General features: G+C 36.0%; 4 protein-coding genes and 1 non-coding gene across 7 annotated transcripts in view; 3 read left to right on the plus strand and 2 right to left on the minus strand.

Annotated features, from left to right (window-relative positions):
• LOC129795447 (mediator of RNA polymerase II transcription subunit 1) overlaps positions 1 to 20,107 on the minus strand; it is a 1,235,552-nt gene that overhangs the window by 1,036,484 nt on the left and 178,961 nt on the right. The window lies entirely within an intron of this gene.
• On the plus strand, positions 105 to 4,758 carry LOC129795501 (beta-glucuronidase). Of its 3 annotated transcripts, none has more exons than XM_055836847.1 (5): positions 105 to 684; positions 2,304 to 2,713; positions 2,919 to 3,578; positions 3,649 to 4,324; positions 4,392 to 4,758. In XM_055836847.1, the coding sequence occupies exons 2-5, from the start codon at positions 2,321 to 2,323 to the stop codon at positions 4,625 to 4,627; spliced, it is 1,965 nt and encodes a 654-aa protein (XP_055692822.1). In that variant the 5' UTR covers positions 105 to 684; positions 2,304 to 2,320; the 3' UTR covers positions 4,628 to 4,758. The 3 variants fall into 3 exon arrangements, with proteins under 3 accessions (XP_055692822.1, XP_055692823.1, XP_055692821.1); XM_055836848.1 differs by lacking the exon at positions 105 to 684 and adding an exon at positions 1,947 to 2,167; XM_055836846.1 differs by lacking the exon at positions 105 to 684 and having other exon boundaries at positions 2,158 to 2,713.
• LOC129795742 (zinc finger HIT domain-containing protein 3) lies at positions 5,419 to 6,155 on the minus strand. Its single transcript, XM_055837222.1, has 2 exons — positions 6,024 to 6,155; positions 5,419 to 5,899 (listed from the first exon to the last, which is right to left on the minus strand). Exons 1-2 carry the CDS (start codon positions 6,101 to 6,103, stop codon positions 5,575 to 5,577), a joined length of 405 nt encoding a protein of 134 aa, XP_055693197.1. The 5' UTR covers positions 6,104 to 6,155; the 3' UTR covers positions 5,419 to 5,574.
• On the plus strand, positions 6,431 to 6,503 carry Trnar-ccu (transfer RNA arginine (anticodon CCU)). The gene has a single exon. It is a non-coding gene; the product is annotated as a tRNA-Arg (tRNA).
• Positions 8,056 to 10,153, plus strand: LOC129795565 (probable cytochrome P450 28d1). Its single transcript, XM_055836958.1, has 5 exons — positions 8,056 to 8,289; positions 8,356 to 8,503; positions 8,569 to 8,667; positions 8,728 to 9,803; positions 9,961 to 10,153. Exons 1-4 carry the CDS (start codon positions 8,102 to 8,104, stop codon positions 9,799 to 9,801), a joined length of 1,509 nt encoding a protein of 502 aa, XP_055692933.1. The 5' UTR covers positions 8,056 to 8,101; the 3' UTR covers positions 9,802 to 9,803; positions 9,961 to 10,153.

Below are 20,107 nucleotides of genomic sequence, written 5' to 3' on the forward strand. Positions count from 1 at the left end.
TGTGAAAATTTTCGCCAATTTTCACGAAACGATAAAAGCCCTATTGTTGGGTACAAGAGTGAGATGGTTGCAAGTGCCGGCGTATTTTCGTGCCGTATCAGTGGCTCGTCGTTTGTATTACGCAACAGACGCGTGCCGGGAATTCTCATTCGCACTGTGCCCCCTACTGGTGCTCCTCCTGTGTGTGCTTACTACGAATTTCTGGGATACGCACAAAATTTGTGTGTGGCCCCAGTGATTTTTTACATATAGTCAGGTTCCCGCGGGAGGGCGGCTAATTCATTTTTTTTTATAAAAGATTTGTTTGGCAGGGAAAAAGAACGTATAGAAGAGAATAAGTTGGAGAAGAGTGGAAGAGAAAAAATCAATATAAATTCTCAGTGTCGCTGAACTTGTGAGAATGTATATGCGCGATGTTTGTTGAGCCATGTGGCCGGTTGAAGAGTGTTTGCTGTAATGGCGTTTTTGCTGACGGATGAGAATCACTGTGGCGCGCGATCCGGACTCTCCCAGTCCATTCACCCTCTTCGCGGCGCGAATCATCCCGCCATCCTCCAGCACGATCTTGCACCAGTCCTGGCCACTGGGTCAGGCCGCGACGTGCGCCAATATAAAGGCACCGCCACAGCTCCATTCGAAGTAGTTTGCTTAGGAGCACCGACAAAATAGGATCGATCTGCTCAGGTGAGTTGCGTCTCCGTGTTTTGTGACTTTCGCACATCTGGAAATTCCCGTTCGCCCCAAACCAATCGCGATGAGGTTTTGTGCTTTTAAATTGGATTCCAAGAGAAAACAAGAAGATCGACAACATGCCACCAATTAATCACTGTTTTGGTGTCTCCCGCAACAAGATTACTAGTCGTGCTAAAAACATATTAACCATGAAATCCTTATACATCATATTGAACTTTTATGGCCCCAAAAAAATTAATTTCAAAGCTCCCAAAGAGATCACGAGGGATCTGCGCGTGCATAATTTATTCAGATGAATTTTATCTGTTTCTAAATGGCATGAAAAGCATAATTTAACAACAAAAAATAAGATCTCATAAAAAAGATTGAAGATCATTTTTTTTAAATAAAATAAGTAAAAATTCTCAAGAACACGGGAAGATCGAATAGAATTTTCTTTTTGTTTGTTTTGTGATTTGCGTGTCGGCAGAATTAATTAATTTATATTCTAATGAAAGGTGCGAAGAAAAAGTTGCTGTCCAAAACGCGTCTCCATCGTCAATTTATGGAGATGTAAGGAAAAAGAATAAAACAAATACGAGAAGGGGGCTAATTAATTTAAATTCGTGGAACATTTTTAACGTTTTAAATAAAGATAATGGAGTTTTAGAAGAATATTTTATAAATAAGTTATTAATAAGTAAATAAAAAATAAGTAAGTTAATAGAAATCGAATAATTAATTCTTTAATGATTTTTGCGGCTTTGTGGACTTTTGAAATAAAAAAGCAATCTAATAAATAAATATCTAATAAATGAAACAAAATAATAGAAAATCTTTCTCGTTTACCTTTTTTTAAAAATATTTTGAAACACATGTTTTATGTAACTAATTATTAGCCTCTTAATGAGATAAACTACCTTTTTTATGATTCTTTTGACAAAAAAACGCGAAAAAACATTAATAAACTAAAGAAAAACGTTTTCTCAATAATTCTTTGACTCACCAGGAAATATGTCAAGGAAGCTAAACGTAAAATGAAAGTTTTTACTTCGAAAGTTTTCAATAGAATTTTATATTTTATTAAGTAAATATTTAAAAAGTAAGTAAAAAAAAATTGTGATTAGTTTCTGGAAAAATTTCACAAGAAGATAACTTTTATGGTGAGAACGTGCATTTAATGATGATTATAAAATATTTTATGTTGATTGTTGTTTGATAAAATGAGGTCATTTTGAAATTTAGTTACTCACAACTAAATTTCTTATCAGAACTTTCTTTAATAATATTAATCAGGTTCTTTAGTTTCTTATAAAATTTCTTTGTTTTATTTCACTTCAATGACTGACAAAAATACAAAATTAGCCTAAAGATAAAAACACACACCCACAAATTTTCTATCAGAACAAGAAAATTGCGCATTGAAAACTCCATGAGTGTTTGAAGTGAATAAACTGCTGATAAGGGCACATTTAGCTTCATGCACAGCTGCCTCGTAAGTTCTTTCTCACAGTCAGTCAATAAGCAATCAATGACCATACCGCAGTATACTCGACTTAAGAACCCAACCAAATCCAATAAATCGCATCGAATGCGATTAAGGATCTCATCCCATCTCTTTGTCTTTGCAGTAGTTTCATTCGCGATTATGGGCCTTGCTGGATTTTTCACAAAAGTGGCTTTCACCCTCATGCTAATGGCCACACATCACCCACCTGCCTTTACACGGGGACTCCTCTATCCGCGTGATTCGGAAACAAGGGAGGTACGATGCCTCGATGGGATGTGGAATTTCATTGCATCCGATCCGCGGCATCCTGCCAAGGGAATTGAAGAGAAATGGTACGAGAGGGATCTCAGCAAAGCAGGACCAACAATCCCAATGCCCGTTCCTGCGAGCTACAACGATGTTACAACCAATTCTTCCCTGAGAGATCACATTGGAACAGTGTGGTACGATAGGAGATTCTTCGTGCCGCAATCTTGGATTGATAAAACGGTGTGGATTCGCTTTTCCAGCGTTCACTATGAAGCCATTGTGGTAAGGATGAATTAAAATACTTAGATTTGAATTCTAACGCCTTTTATGAGGAACTATAATTATGGAAGATGGCGTCAAAGCGACGCAAAAAATGACATTGAGAAATCAAGCCTTTCTAAACTAGATAACTACCAAACTTATAACAAAAGCTAGTTTTAAAGACATAGATTTTATGTGAATATTCCATTTTTTAATGTCCTTTCAGTGGATCAATGGCAATCGAGCACTTAGGCATGAAGTCGGCCATTTGCCATTTGAAGCCGACATTACGAGCTTCCTAAATTACGGACAAGAGAACCGCGTAACAGTTCTCGTAGACAACGTTCTGATCCAGACAACTGTACCCCAGGGAAATGTCCTGGAAATGCCAACAGATTTCGGCATGACTCTCGTACAGCAGTATACATTTGACTTCTTCAACTACGCCGGGATTCATCGATCAGTTCACCTGTATACAACATCAAAGATTCACATTGAAGATGTGATTGTGTCGACTGATATTGATGAAGAAACAGGCATTATAAACTACAAAATTATGGCAAATGATACAGATGATGATAGTTTGGTTGCCTTTGTTCAGATCTGCGATGCAGATGATAATGTTGTTGCAACAAACACCACACCTGTTAATGAACAGGCTTCAATAGAGATACGAAACGTTAAGCCATGGTGGCCTTATTTGATGCATCCTCAACCAGGTTATCTCTACAAAATGGAAGTCTTCCTTTCAACGTCAACGGAGAAGAATATTGATATCTACCGACTGAAAGTTGGTATAAGGACAATTAGTTGGAATACAACTTCCTTTCACATTAATGGGAAACCAATGTATCTGCGAGGGTTTGGACGACATGAGGACTCTGATGTAAGTAAAGCCCACCTAAACAAATTGTAGCTTTAGCCTTAAGAAATTTCCTAACAAATATTTTCCATAGATCCGCGGTAAAGGTTTGGATTTGGCTCTCCTAACACGGGATTACGACCTCCTTCATTGGATCGGTGCCAATGCCTACCGCACCTCCCACTACCCATACTCTGAGGAAGCAATGGAGTTTGCAGATGAAGCTGGTATCATGATAATCGATGAATGCCCAAGTGTGGATACAACAAACTTCAACGAAGCTCTCCTTACAAAGCACAAATCATCCATTGAACAACTTATCCATCGCGACAAGAATCACCCAAGTGTCATTATGTGGTCCATTGCAAATGAGCCCCGTACCGCAGAGCTCAGTGCCGATAGCTACTTTGAGAATGTGGCCAAATTCACGAGGATGCTGGACCCAACGCGTCCTGTAAGTGCTGCAATTGCAGTTCCCCTTCAGAACGATCGAGCTGCCAAGCATATGGACATCCTCATGTTCAATCGCTACAACGGATGGTATTCAAATCCAGGAGAACTCAATATGATTTCCAGTCGAGTAATTGAGGAAGCCACAGCATGGCATATGAAGCACCAAAAACCAGTAATTATGTCTGAATATGGAGCAGATACCGTGGAAGGACTCCATCTGCTACCGCCTTTTGTATGGACTGAAGACTATCAAGTTGAATTGTTTTCCCGCCACTTTAAAGCTTTCGATGTACTGCGATCTCGCGGATTTTTCGTAGGTTAGTCGTCATTTGCTATGTGCTTTTAAATTAATTTACCTAATTGAGGAAACTTTGTGTATTTCAGGAGAATTTATTTGGAACTTTGCTGACTTCAAAACTGCCCAGACGGTTACGCGCGTTGGTGGGAACAAAAAGGGCGTGTTTACGCGAAGTCGTCAACCAAAGGCAGTAGCCCATCATGTCCGGAGGCGCTACTTTAAGTTAGCTAACGACTTAGATAATGCTCCCGTTCCCGAGGATCTCTTCCCCTACCTCAGTGACTCCGGATCATCGTGCAAATTTGGGCGAGATGAACTATAAAAACCAGCCACCCCTTTAATCGCGAATGAAGTATTGCGTGATCTGTATTTTCTAATCTTAGTAGAATCATGTACTTATGCCATTTTGAAATAGGTAAAATATAAGTTTTGATAATTGCTATGCCTTTCAAACTATGGTCTTTTTAATATCTCATACTGAGATGCGATTTTATGTTCAAATTCGTTACGACTTACCGTCAAAGGATGCCAAATAAGCCTTCCGACAAGAAGGGACGCTTTGTGTAATCCCGGAATGAGGTTATGGATAATCTTCAAAGTACGCTAGCCCGTTCAAAATCCTGCAGCTAATCTTTTTTCTACGAAAATACGCAGTGTAACCAAAAGAAATGGTTAAAAACTGTAAAAAAAACACTTTTCACACAATTATTTAATCAAAATTTACTAAAATTAATTGAATAAAACAATTCTCAGAATTTTATCCCGATACGAATAAATCTCAACATTTAAAGTTTCCTTTTGCAAATACAAAAAAACTACAAAATTTAAATCAATATTAACTAAAAATTTAATGTTTTCGACTCTACAGATTAATTTTTTAAGGCATATGCATTGATATTGGAAGATCGCAGATTAATGCAATATTTTTATTAAAATATTTTCATATATTGAAAAAGAAACTCCTAATTTGTGACTTAAGCCCCAAGCATATCGCTGGTTGCAACAGCACTTATCGTATCTGCTGAAGAAATCCCTATCTTTATACGATATTTGCTGTTTCAACCAGCGCTATAGTCTCTCTAAGCGTAATATTGAATCATTGTGAACGTCCCATTAGTTGTATGCATCACATTTTATTATTAGCTTGAAAAGAATTTTTAAAATGTTCTTTTCAATCATTTTTACATTTCAGTCTTACATCTAAATAACTTCTAATTTAATATTAAAATGAAGGACCCCTGCTTTGTTTTCTGGATGCTTTTCCAAACATCACGTATCGTCTTTTTGTGGTTCAACAATCTTCAGCACCTGATCAGCAAATTCCATGAAGAGTGGTTCCTGCATTGCAACTGCCATTGCTTTTTCAGCATTTGGAGCAGCATCGAGTTCACACAAAAGTTCTCTCAGGTGTGAATTCTTGAGAAGCATCTTCAATTCTTCTGAATCTTGCAGCATTATCAGCTTCTCTTCCGGGACTGTGTCTTCCGTTGGGAAGAGAATTGTGGGTTTACTTCCAGCGGCATTTGATTTATTATCTTCGTGATTCTTTTGGCAAGGGGTTTCCTGGTGCTTCTTATAGCAGGAAACAGAACAACTAATTTTAAGGATATAAAAAGATATTAAGTTTGAATTGAGACGCTTTAATACTTAGGAATTATCAAAAATATTAATTAGATTTACAGATGAACACAAGAGATTAATAACTTGAAAATACTTACTAAGGAATTTCACAGGATGGGCATTTGTACTTTTGAGGATTCTCACTGCAAATCCCACAAATCTTCAATTTTCTTTCCATTGTAAAGAGGGAAAAAAATAAACAAAAGTTCACGTGCGTTTTTACCTTTGACAGAACTGTCAAAACAGCGGTGAATATGTACAAAACAGTGGTGAGTTTGTTTCTCCATGCTCATTACTTTGTACTAAAACTTATGATTCTTTTTTTTAACGAAAATTTTAATTTCCTATGCAAAAAAAATCATTAAATGATATAAAAATAAACAAACTAATTGATTAAAAATTAATTTAAATATATGTGCATTAGCGAAAAATTATTAAGAAAGATTAGAAGTGAGTCTGATGACCAAATGTTATGTCATGGAGTCAGTAGAAGTGGGTAAGCAGCGCCCCAGTGGCCTAATGGATAAGGCATCGGCCTCCTAAGCCGGGGATTGAGGGTTCGAGTCCCTTCTGGGGTAACCAGGTGCGCTATTTTTTCTTTTTTTTTTTTGCTTCCTTTTCCACCCTCACAAAACAAAGGAAATTTTTGTGGGGAAATTCATCATTAAAAGGCGAAGAAGTCAACGAAAAGACCCAAAATGTGCCCACTGTGGATGCACCTTGCGGCAATAAAAGAGCCGTTTCTTGTGCGCGGGAAAGAGAAGAATTGAGCAAAGAGTGTGCAAAAGGGGCTCGTGGCGGGAAAGACGCGAAGAAGCCGCCACATTCCAGTGTAAACGACCGCTCCACAATTTAAGTACGCTATCGTTTTAAGCTGGTGGTGAGGCTGCTGGTTGCTTTCTACCGGATGCAGAGGCCGCACCATCAAAGCCATCGAGCGAATTGGCATTTCACGTGCATACTCGGCGCTCTCGCTCGCACACGGAATGCGTCTCGCGGAAGGTGAGATTTCTTCCACCTGAAAATCATTCATCGGTGATTTCTCAATGAAATCTCTCCCACAGTCTCCCACTCTCTTTCCCCACCATGTCACATTCGCTCGTGCCGAGAGATCCGGATGTGAGTGGTGTGTTGGTGCTGCCACAGAAATTCACGGAAAACTCCTCGCAAAAGAGAGTCACTTCCGCGCGACCCAATTCCACCAAGAAAGTACCTTGCCAATGGCAATGGGGAGCTTCATGGGAAATTATGTACAGAGATGTTTTATATGAGAGGCATTTAATGGTAGACTTTGTGTAAAAAAAATATAATAAAGTAAAATGAGAAAAATTCTAATGAATAGAGGAGACTGGAGCAAGGAAAAAAAGATCATTGCTATATGGAAATTCCATTCTGCGCAGGATCAGGATTTTGAGAAAAATATTTTCTGAAAACAATAAAATAATAATTTTAATGTTGAGCTAAAAAAAATGCAGAAAAAGTAGAATAAATAAAAAAAATAATTCCTTAAACAGAACGTGGTTTATAATAATTTTTGTTTTTATAATCTTCATACTTAAACTTTTCATAAATGTTGGATTACGTCATTGTGCAGAGCAAAAAAATGTATGAATTCCTGGAAAGTTTAAGAATATATTTTGAAATACATATTTTTACTTTTGAAGCTATATTTTTTTATTTCTCAGGTTTTTGTTGATTTAAATTATTTTTTCAGAGATTTTATCAATATTTTTCCGGAGCTTTTCTTCCCTTTTTGAGCCTTTATCAAGAGCTACAGCAAGATTTGATTTTTTTAACGTACTTTTGGATGCTCTATCAAAAGGAGTTTTTTTTTTAAATAAAAAGGACGTTAAAAATATGATTAATGATTTAAGGAGTCGATGTTTGAAGTTCTGTCATAATTTGACTTTTATTCTAACTTTTGACATTTTTTTCCAACGTTCGACATTTCTTTGATAACGTTTAAAAACTTTAATTTTAACTACTTGAAATTTAAATTAAAATATTCTAATAATAATCTTATGTAATAAGATTGAAGACTCTACTCTGGATGATAATCAAAAATTTTCTTATCTCAAAAAAAAAAAAAAAAAACAAAACATAAAGAAACTCTTTCGCTTTATCAGTTGAAATTAAACATTTAAAGAAAAAAGTTGTGCTCTTTTTTAGGGGAAAAATGTTGGTTTTTCTCTGTGGTTGCTTACTTACATTCTTAAGTGCTTTTTATATTTTCCTTACGTGGAACCATCAGCATTGGACAAAGCGCGGTATTCCTTTCGATAAGCCGCAAATTTTAAGTGGAAATCTTCCTAGTTTAGTGAATCAGAAGCGACACTTTGCTTACGATTTAGACGATCTCTATAAGTATGAACTATTTAGTTAGACAAAATTTAATAGAATTTTGCCATTCAGTAGTTTCTATCATTACAGGAAGTTTAAGGATGGATATTCAATCATTGGATTTTTTAGCATGAGGCAACCACAATACTTGGTAACTGATGCACGTGTTGCCAGAGACATTCTTATCGGTAAATTTAAGTATTTTCACGATAATGATTTTTCTGATATGATAGATGAGGTAAGGAAGACTATAATGACGTATTGATTGTCTTTCCAACTGAATTAATTCGTTGGAATTTACAGAAAAAGGATCCAATTTTTGGAAATAATCCTTTTATGCTAAAGGGTCAACTATGGAGAGAGGCAAGAACCGAAATCACGCCAGCCTTCACACAACTACGAGTAAAGATACTTGAAATCCAAAAAAAAAGGATTTTTTTCAGTAATTCGTGAATTTTCCAGATCAAGTCTATGTACCCAATTATGGACGAAATGTGTGAGCGTCTGCAGAAATTCATTCTCAGGGAAAAGCATGAAGCAATTGAAGCCCGTAACATGTGTGCAAATTACACAACTGAAGTCCTTTCAACTTGCATCTTTGGTGCTGATGCAGGAGCATTATTGGACAAGAAAGCCCCAATTCGGGAAATGGGAAGAAAGCTCTTGGGCTTCACACCAACAATTGCTCTGTACTTCTTCGTGATTCAACTCATTCCATCTCTTAGGAAATTTATTAAAATCGGTCTTGTACCGTGGAATGGTTGGAAGTTCTTCGTGAATCTCATGGAAGATTCCATTCAGATGAGGAAAGGAGGTAGGGAACTTCGTGAAGACTACCTAAGCTATCTCATTGAATTGCAGGCAAAGAAGGATCTAACAACGCACAGAATAATGGCCCATGCTATGGCTTTCTTTGTCTGTGGCTTTGAGACTTCCAGCGTAGTTCTGAGCTTTGCTCACTACCAACTTGCTAAGAATGCAGATGTCCAGGAGAAATTGAGAAATGAAATCAGGAAAATCGTTGAGAAAAATGGCAAATTGTCCTATAGTGTTATTCAGGAAATGCCCTACCTTGAGCAAGTTCTCTGTGAAACTCATCGCTTGCATCCGGTATTTCCTATTCTAGCCAAATTATGCACAGAATCATGTGAAATGCCCCTAACAGAGCATAAAACAGTTACAATCGAAAAGGGCTACAGCGTAATCCTTCCACTACACAGCATCCATCGTGATTCAAGGTACTACGAAAATCCTGACATTTTCAATCCTGAACGTTTTTCCCCCGAAAATGGAGGCAGCAAAGTATACAGAGATAGGGGATGCTACCTACCTTTTGGAGATGGACCACGAATATGTCCCGGAATGCGATTTGCTCAGACCCAGATAAAGGCAGCTATTGTTGCCATTGTGAAGGATTTCGAAGTAAAACTCGATGCTAGGACATCCCTAGAGCCAATGCTAAATCCAGAAGAAATAATTCCAACAATCATCGGGGGAATTTGGCTGAGATTTACGGAATGTAGAGAAGAAATTTGAGGGTAAGTAATAGAAAGTGTAAAGATTCTAAAGAAGAGTTCTGGTATGCGATATTCACATAAAAATATGTAGCGTTGGTATCTTAACCTAAAATTACATGGAGGTTGTGAATTAGCAGCGGGACTTTCATTTAAAACTAATAAAATTCTTCCTTTTCAGATTTTCCAAGCCAACGACTTCTTCTGCGTTTAATTTCTCTCTCACCAGTTTACAATGAATATTTCTAAATAGCTAAATTGCTAAAATAATGATACTTTTATTCAAAATGGCTACCGCTTGGTTGCATCAATGTTTCATCGAAATTTTAATCTTTCTCCAAGCTCCATATTGGAAATAAAGATTTGTGTAATAATTGTGTAATTTTAATTTTAAAAAAATATTTTAAACGTAATTCTATGCACCACCCTTTGAAACAAGCGTGATTTTCTTTACTAAAACTTGACTTTCCCTCATTTTTAAATCAATGAAATAAAATAAAACTATTAAAATACCCACGAGGTGCGGATGAGAAGCAAATTGACGGTGAAAATATCTGTGGAATTTTGACGATATGTATAAATTTCTTCATTGATATGCATAGAGGAGGTGAAGGCAGAATAAACAAATAATTACAAGGTCAATGGCCAATGGGTTGCTGATGGAATTTGTCCCAGCAAGGAATTTTCACACTGAATGGCGAAATGGTGGCAGATATTTCGGCAATGGAGGCACGCGGATCACGGTACAAATACCGGAAGAATGTTAAGCATCTCTCTTCGGCGGGCTTGAAAACCGGTGAAACGGCGATTTTTTTGGTCAGATGAAAACCAAACCTCTTCGTGTGGCTCTCAATTGTATTTTATTTCCGTTAGTGGAATTCCACAATTAATAAAGATTGTCTGTGTGTGTAATTGTTAGCATAGTGAGCAGACACCGTGACACACTTTGAATTTCTTCACCAATTACCAAGCTATATACATATATATTTCCCGCGTCGATGTACCTCATCTTGCGCGGCTCATACAATTTCTTCTTCTCTTTTTGCGAAATAAACTGTCTCTTCAAAACTCCATCATATATACAACATGTACAGGTGAAGGAATTTCCGTTTGAATCTCACCAATTTGAAATTTTGCTTTTTCTCTCCACATCAATTTTCCGCCATATGCGGGATTTTCCTATTCATTTTCTTGCACGCAATCCACCCCCTCTCGTACTTTGTGGGAGGCTATGGTGCTGCCACACCCGCATGTGCCATACACAATTGAGCTACACACTATTTGGGGCAACCCCAGGAATTCAGCAGAACCCCCAAAAAGCTCATCCCCTATGCCGAAAAACACAATCATATTGCCATTCTATCGAAAATTGCTCGCAAAACACGCGCGATTCCACTTGGTGGATTCCATCGAGTTCCAATTAAGGGCAAATCAGTCAGGTGCTCAGTCTCAGAATGACTCGTAGCGGATTCTCTCGAGCATGAGAATGAGGAGAATTTTTATTTCCCAGCACGTGCACTTGCATTTTCATGCCATTAGAATTGTTTCTTTTTTATTTTTTTTAGTAAAAGTTACCTTTATGCTACTTATACATCAAAGAAGAGAAAGAATCGCACCCACAGACAATTTATTGCCCTAGACGAGGTACTATTTGCATTTTAATTCAATTCTTTTTTTTCTTCAGTTTATTTCATTTTTATGACTCCAATGTGAGATGATTTAATGAAAAAAAAATCTTTTATTCCAAGGAGCTCAAAGGAAAGCCTCTAAAAGATATTAAACTTGATGGATGAGTGGTTATATTATGTATTTAAGGGATGATTTAATCTTTATTCCTTTTCACGATGCTCAATGCAGAGTTCAATGAGGTTTATAACCCCTCACAGGTTGTAATTATAACTCTTATGCGGACTATTATTAAAAATTAATAGTTTTTATCACAAAATCTTTATTTTTATGCGTAAAATCAGATAACCTTTCTCTAGGGAAATAAAGTTCCATGGCCTAAGGATTTTAAGGAAAAAACTATTTGTGTTTAGAAATAAGTTTAACCGCGTTAAAATTATCAATTTTAATAGGTACCTATATAAATAAAATTAAAAAAAAACATTAAATAGAATTTGATCTTAACAGAATAAACTTAACAAAAAAATCTTTTAATACATATTCTACAAAGACCTTTTCATTTTGATTTTTTTCTTAAATATAAGTAATAATTCCACTCCCATTTCAAGGGGAACTTCTTCGCGCCAATTTGTCGACATTCACGAGACATACTAATTGCATTCTCGTCCCATGCATCAGCCAGTTGGCTTCTCCAACGCATATTTTTCCACGCTCCTCCACATGGAGATTAATAGATTTCTCAATAGTTTCCATTGATATGGGAGATTTTTTGTAGACGCACCATTCTTTTTTTTTCAACAAAAACCTCATGAATGAAATACACACGCTCATGAGAATTTCCTACACACACGCCAAAGAGAGGCAACGCCCAATGCAAAAGCCCCCATGTTGACACTACAAAAATTCCATTTACTTGTCATCATTGTCTATTTTAGAGTTAGAGAAAAAGGGAAAAAATAAAGACACGCAGAGGGAAATTTTCTGCCCAATTTAGTGATTTAAATAAATTTTCTCTTTCTACCTTCCTGAAAAAAAATCATTAGATGGTGAAGGAAAGGAAAAGAAAAACTATACTTTCTTATGTTTTCTAGAAGAATTTCGCAGAAGAAATTAACATTTATCCTTTTTGAAAATATCGCAAGAAAAGTTTCTTCGTAGGGAAGGTGCAAGGGAATGTATCTCGTTTAATAGGGAGGTACACCACAATGATAAAAAAAACATTTTTAAGGCTTTCACTTTGTCTTGGTCAACTTAGTCAATTAGCTTTGAGATTAACTAATCTAAACTAGTTTTGATAAACTAAAGAGTAGTTCTATTTTATATGAAAAAGTTTATTTAACCCTTTCACATCCATTGGGTCATACAATGAAACAAATGTGAAACATTATATTTTCCACAATTTAAACTTAATTACATAGTAGAGAAATAACTTTAACTTGCGCGGAATAAGCCAGAAACATTTTCGTCTAGAGGAGACGCCTAAGAGCCAATTATCAATAATATCTTGATAAATAGATCGAATGTTTCAATTTTTTTATGTTTCATACGATTGTAAACGGATTAAATAGATTAAATCACCGAAAGAACTATAATATCCTTCAGTCTCCAGTTCTTATTTCAACACAGTGTAAAAAATTGTCTTATAATTCATATAAAACCCAGCTGGTAAATATTTAGTGATTTTTATAACCCTCAAAAACTCAGTAGAACATTAAGAATCAAAAACATAAATTAATTTTATGACAAAAGAAACGCTTTCTTTAATATTATTAAAAAAAATATATTTAGAAAACATATGAAGAATGTCAATCAAATATTGACCAGCCGGGTAAACGTATAACACGGTTATTTATTACACGACGTGTAAAATTTGTAAAAATCAATTTTCCAATCAATAATTTTCAATCATTCTAAATCATCGTACGATGTTAGAGTTCAAAAATCATTCCAGGAGTAATTAGGATAATTTTAACCCTTTAACGTTCAACGTGAAACATAAAAACATTGAAACATGCGCTGTTTTATCGCGATTTTTATTCTATAAATTTTTTTAGAGGACATTTCTCACTCAGAACGTCTTCTTTGACCCCTTATGCGTGAATTTGATGCATTTGTAACATGGAAGAACAATTACATTCATAAATAATTGAAAAAATAAAATGTTTCACGTTTGGGTCAGCATATGACCCAAAAAACCTTAAAGGGTTAATAAAATTAAATTCTATAATTCATTGCTTTACCTGATTATTTAATGTCTTTTATGTCTTGAAAGGTTTATTATAAGTAAAAGTGCTAAGATAAACCCACCAATTTAACCTTTCCGTGGTACATTTCCTACCCATTAACGTCTTCCCTTGATGGTGAACAAATAAAATTAGTTTCAGTGAAACTGGAAGCATATTTCGCTATTCCTGTGCAAACAAAATGTTTCACTACATAATTATACGTCGTACAACTTTTACAATCTTCTCTCTGAAATGCATGGAAATTGTATTTGTTCTCCAAGGTTTAAATAAAGAAAATTTTCCTTTCTAACTTGACACAGGTAGATGGAAAAATTTTCAACTTGGCGGAAAAGTAGCGTGAAAAAGGAAGGGAAAATTGGTTCAATTCAAAATGGCAACTTGCGAATTGTCTCTAATTGAACATCCAAATACTGTGTGACCCAGAAATCTCTCTGTGAGCACAATCGGCATGTGCTTGCGTCCCAATGAGTTTGCGAAGAAGAAGAAAAAAAGCTCTATAAGATGCGGATTTGTGTGAGAGAATCTCTAATTCGCGTGAATAACCCTCTTTTGTGTTCTGGTTGGGTGGTGGTGGATTTGCCGAAAAAAAAAATGTTGCGCTTCTCGCCAATAAATCAGTTTTCTTCACCATCTCGTGCCCAAAATCACAGACGATGGTTGAATATTTTTCCACAAGATCCCCCATTCTGGCCATGGTTGGGATGAAATTTAAAAATTTATAACAGAACAAAAAAGCTCTGCGATCATTGCGCGGGATTGGCGAAAGAAAAAAAAATTCGCAATAGCAACACACAAAAAGTGCCCATACGGCGATGGTCACGATGAGGGATGGCTGTAGTTGTTAGATTATGGACAAGATCTATTTTTAGTCGTGATTATCTCATCCGCATCCAATCGTTTGCTCCATTCGCCACATCGCCGTGGGCTCCTTCAGTGGGCAACGCACACTCTCCGCGCAATGTGGGTGGCTTTTTGGGAATGAATTTTCAATTTGGCGGGACCGCGGAGTCCCCACACACACCCAGCGAGGCACACAAGTTCACTGACCGCGTGCTGAGGAAAAATAAATAGAAAATGAAATTTTCATCGTGAAGATTAGTGCGTATAGAGATGGTAATAAACAGTACACACTGTGTGGCTATAACCAAGAACACAATGCGCCTCCAAGGTTGCAGCCGGACGCAACTTCCTCCATATTCGGTTGCTTTTATGGAAGCCTCGCGGCCACAGAGGCGGCAGCAATGCTATGCAAAATGTAGGTCGAATTTAGATGCTCATAAATCACGTGAAACACGGTGGATTCTGCAGTAATGTATAACACTCAGGAATGGTCCATGAAGATCCCAGGGGAATCAATTTCCTTCTTTTACCTATGTGGCTTAAAGATTCACAATGCTTCCTCAATTTTCAGGTATAGCTTCTATTTTTTTTTCCTTTTTAACTCTCCTAATATTTATTTATTTATTAAAGAAAATTTATGATTTTTTCCATAAGAATTTTTTTTTCACAATGAAACATACATTTTATGATCTTTCAGTGATTTTCATGACGTTATGGTGCACTAAAAGAAGACTTTTTGCTATAAAAATGTTTTATTTGATCGTTTTTCAACATAAATTCAACTCAAAATCACGTTTTAGTAAGAATTGAATTATTTTTAGAGAGTAAAATGATTTAGGAAAGAAACTAAAAAAATCCGATAGAGCCTATTAAATAATTTTAATAACAGAAAAAAACTAATAATCAGTATTGTGAGCTTAACCCTTTCGCGTTCATTGGGTCATTCGTAGAGCCAAACATGAAACATTTGATTTACCTAAATTTTAATTAATTTAATTGTTTTTCTAACTTAGAAATTCGTTAATTTTAAGTAAATTAGACCAAAGAAGACGTTCTGTCTAAATGTTTTCTGAAGGGCATCCATAGAATAATTATCGCGATAAAAGGAGTGCATACTTCAATGTTTCTATGTTTCACGTGGACGCAAAAGAGATAATCAATATAATATTTTTTCTGATGCACTAAAAGGAGTGCCAAAATGTTTAGACCTAAATGCTTTAGAGTTAATTTTTTGGCATCTACCAGTGCAAAAGTTAAGTTTACGTTTTTCCTTCTAAAAGAAAAAATGAAAGAATTTGGCAGCAACGAAATCAAGCAATTGAGATGAACAAGTGAGAAGAAAATAAATAGAAGAAAGAAAAAAAACTACCAAATGTCTTGTGCTCAATTTGATGATGTATAAGAAAAAGTAATTTTTGGCGTATACCAGTAAAGAAAAAAAAAACGCAAAAACTTTTGCGAATTCGCAAAATACAAATGAGGAAGGCAGACCGCATAGAGGAGGGAAAAAAGGCACCAAGATAGTGATTTTCTGCTCTGAAAAGTACTCAAATTCGGTGTATGTGTGAGCGTTGTAAAATTTCTCATCAACCCAAATAGGCAAAGTGCCAAAATTCGATCGACCCTGCGCAATTGTTCTCAGATTATTTTTGTACATTTCATGATGTACATTTCGGATGTGTTACACAGGCAATTTATTTCGCAAAAAGCCGACAGCTTATATAGGGGAGAGGGTATATAGGAACACTGGATGTGTATAGGGGTACAATGCAGGGAAAATTGTGCGAGAGAAGTTCTTGGTGGAGAAAATTTTCACGAATTTTCAATTTGTCTCCATGCCTGATTTATGGCGGAGAGGAAGTTGGCAAAGTTGATGCCTTAGGAGGGCTTTCCGTGGAAAGTGGAACAGGGTTTTCTTCATTTTTCACGATATGCATGATATGGGCTAACACACAGTGGTGTCCTACAAAAAGTTTTCCTCCTTTTTTTCCCACATGCCCCCACTAGGCGCCAATTGATTTGAATTCAACCACAAAGGCGCCAATCTTAACGATTTCACATTTTCTTTTTCTTTTATAACAAGAGGAAGTACATTTAATGTTTGAAAAAATGAGAATGCTCGCATTTTGTATTGAAAATTCTTTGATTTTCTTCAAATCATTTTTTGCTTGTTTAAAGTGTTTTGGTCCTATAAGTATCTTTTTGAGATTGTTTTTGTTTGAAAATCTAAACTAAATTAACCCTTTCGCGTCTATTGTGACATATTGGAATTGCGTACAAGAAGTCAAACGTTGTGACTAAGAAATATATCCTAAGACATTTTGTTTCAATGTTTCATGTTTCATGGAGGTCGTATAGATTATCAAAAAGATTGCCTTACAATCAATTTTAACCCTTTCGTGTGCGATTCAATGAAAATATTGAAGAAAGTTTACTAATAAACGATGATTTCGTGAATTTTAAGCATTTTTTTTTTACTGTCAAGTTCTATGTTTCAATCATCGATTGATGAAGCACTGACGCACATGTTTCATGGATTGAAAATGGAAAAAAATTACTTTAATAAAAAAGTTCTTTTTTTTGCTTATTTGAAATTTTTTGAAACATTTTTTTGACTTAAGTATTTTTCATGTCTGGCTGTTATCTTATAAATTTTCCGTGAAAGCTTCAAAATGAATGAACTCCTTTTATTGAATATTTTTATAGAATTACAATATCTTTTAGCGGTGATTCTTTTAAAGTATTAAATAGTATCTCTGTAAAAAAATAGATCATATCACAATTAAGTTTTCTTTTGGTTGAAAATTAAAAAAAAAAAATCCAAATTCATCGAAAGCTTAAGAAAAAGGTTTCTTCAACATAGGGGAGACCGGGGTTAAAAAAGTCACCTAAGGGTTTAGATAAAGCACAAAATATCATATTTCCCAAATAGATAAAACGAAATGTGTAGCTCATTTCTATAGTAAATTTACTGCTCTATAACTCTTTCTCAGATCATTTTGTTCTATCTAGCTAGGAAATATGATATTTTAAGCTTTTTCCAAACCCTTAAGTGACTTTATTAGCCCCGGTCTCCCCTATTGTGTTTTTTTCCAGAAGAAAGTTTACAAACAAAAAAAAAAGAAGTGATAAGATTTAAATAAAACAATATATTGAGTAACCTATTAAATCTATGTAGGTAGGCTATCTCTAAAATTCTTTTCCCTGAGCTTTTTCCCATTAACATCATCGTGTACTTTTCCTCTTAAATTAATCTCACTGTATGATGGTGTAAAATGTAAAATGAAGTGACGGCTAGAAAATTGAATTTTCCTGCCAAATTTCATTGCGGAAGAGTTTCACCAAGGTCGGTGCGATGCCAAAGGCATCCCAATTTATTGACTTTTGCCCCAGAAGTCAGTGGCCGATGTGTGGTGAAAAATAGAATTTTCATCCAAATTCGCCACTTCCATCGGCACTCTATAAAACCAATGTGAGAGTACGGAGATATTTTTGTAAGGTATCATCTATTTTCCAACCACCATCACGTCCACCAGGTCTATTTATTTTTCATTTCTCAATGGGAATTTTTGGGGAGATTTTCTTTTCTTTTTTTCTTACACGTTGGTGGAAAGAACGTGGAATTGATATAGGAAACTTTCTGTAAAGGAACTCTTCTTGTAAAAAAGGATATAATGATAGAATGTAAAAGGGCGCGGGACGTGGTAAGAGAAGAAAAAAAAACGAAGCAAATGGCAACCAATTGGGAGTTTGAACGTTGCCCAGGGTATAAGAATGTGCTAAAATACCCAAGAGAGTGTGGTTTTGGCTCTTCGGCATTTCTTCATTAATATTTCATCCACAAAGGCAACTTCTTTGGGCTCTCCTCGCGCCATACCATCAACTTCTTCGCCGCATCGCCGTCTCCGTAATATGGATTCATGTCAATACACTCGGTGGAATTCAATGAAATACCGCTACATCGTGTTGGAAATTCGCAGACAAAATGCCTCTAATGCTCTCTTCTTGAGCACACACTCGCATTTCTTGACTTCTTCTTCCCCTCCCCCCTCCCCCCCCCCCCTTGGGAGGAATTCATGATTGACCACCGCGAGAGTGACTCCAAACAACTTAACAGTAAGATGGGACCAATTATTGCCATCTTATGCTATGTATGCATTTTCGGACGCAGTTATTCGAGAGTTTTGTGACCCATTCGCGCGGTGGCTTTCCTGTGATCTTCTTCATCGTCTCAGTACCAAACTCCTTTGGCTATAAATGCCCCATTCTTAAACACACCCATCTGGCAAGCCCCAAATTTCCCCGTAAAGTCAAAAATCCCCATTCTCGCGGTGACCCGAAAAAAAAAAAGAAAATCGGAGACACTGCATTGACTTGGGGTAGGCACAGCACAGGGGTAATTCGGCTCATTGTGAAGGAGCTTTTCATTAGTACATATAGCCCGTGGAAAGCCAAAGAGATGAGCGCATGTGTCCCACCCTGATGGCGGCACATGCGCCGTGTCGCATTCACTTTGCGGACGTCGTGTCAACGATCGACCTTGAAATGTACAAAGTGGGTCATGGCCTACGCTACTGCCAAGCAGTGAGCGCTAGGCACAACCGCTTAGCACGATGCACCGATAGAAGAGCGCACATCAGCGGAGGGCGGTACTGCACCAAAGGGAGAGGGATATCCCCACCACCTGCAAAAGTTGAGGGGAATGTCCACCCCTCCGACTCACCGCAATGTGTTGGGAAGGGGTAGCCCTCGTGTGGTAATCACGTGAAAATTAAATGCCCGCGGTAAAATCAATCAGGTAAATGAGGGTGAAAAAAACCCTAATAAAATATATATTTGGTTTTTTTTCACCCTAACCCAATTATATGTAGATGCTAAACAATCTTTAGGTTCAATTTTTGAGTTTGTCCCTAAAGAACCAAGGGGTTACTTGACTCATGTATATATTCACTAAAAACTACACAAAGAATAATAAAATTTTAATTTTTATAAACACGTTGAGGACCAACAAGTTCGCCTTAACGCCTTATGTGGTCCGAGGAGTGGTTCTCCAGTGATTCCCAAAGGGTTGAACATTTTTTCATTCCAAATATGCTCAAGAATTGTCTAGAAAAAATCAATTCTCAAGCGAAATTCTTAAAATTCTTAACAATATAAATTTGTAAATTATTCTTTAAACTGAATCTGATACGAATTTTTTGAAAATAATTTAAAAGCAAACCACAAAATTTTCCAAGCCTATACTATAGAAAAGTAGGAAAATCTAGGCTAAGAACCTTTGAAAAAAAAATTTTTTTAAATTAATTATATTTAATTAACAAGTGTATCAAGTTAAAATTTTGATATTTTAGTAAAATATTTCAAATCTTTTTGAATATTTACGAATATTATTTTGATTGCAACTATTATTTCGATTAATTTTTTCTTATATTCTTTTTTTTTTAAGCAAAACAAATATTATGGGCTTCGCTTAGCGTATTTTTTAATTTTCATAATTTGAGAATTTTCGGCTATTTCCAGTTCATAAAAAATCTAATAATTCCGGCAAATATTTGGTGAAAATTCAGACAATGACGTCAATTTTTTTTATTTTTTTTTTATTTTCAGAAAAATTAT

The sequence above is a fragment of the Lutzomyia longipalpis genome, chromosome 4 (assembly GCF_024334085.1).
Source record: "Lutzomyia longipalpis isolate SR_M1_2022 chromosome 4, ASM2433408v1".
NCBI classification, from domain to species: Eukaryota; Metazoa; Arthropoda; class Insecta; order Diptera; family Psychodidae; genus Lutzomyia; species Lutzomyia longipalpis.

Coding starts and splice junctions, on each gene's coding strand:
- LOC129795742 (XM_055837222.1), bottom strand. CDS start 6,103: ATGGAAAGAAAATTGAAGATTTGTGGGATTTGCAGTGAGAATCCTCAA. Junction 5,900..6,023: donor CCATCCTGTGAAATTCCTTA/GTAAGTATTTTC, acceptor CCTTAAAATTAG/TTGTTCTGTTTCCTGCTATA.
- LOC129795565 (XM_055836958.1), top strand. CDS start 8,102: ATGTTGGTTTTTCTCTGTGGTTGCTTACTTACATTCTTAAGTGCTTTT. Junction 8,290..8,355: donor GATTTAGACGATCTCTATAA/GTATGAACTATT, acceptor CTATCATTACAG/GAAGTTTAAGGATGGATATT. Junction 8,668..8,727: donor CAGCCTTCACACAACTACGA/GTAAAGATACTT, acceptor TGAATTTTCCAG/ATCAAGTCTATGTACCCAAT.
- LOC129795501 (XM_055836846.1), top strand. CDS start 2,204: ATGACCATACCGCAGTATACTCGACTTAAGAACCCAACCAAATCCAAT. Junction 2,714..2,918: donor TTCACTATGAAGCCATTGTG/GTAAGGATGAAT, acceptor ATGTCCTTTCAG/TGGATCAATGGCAATCGAGC. Junction 4,325..4,391: donor ATCTCGCGGATTTTTCGTAG/GTTAGTCGTCAT, acceptor TGTGTATTTCAG/GAGAATTTATTTGGAACTTT.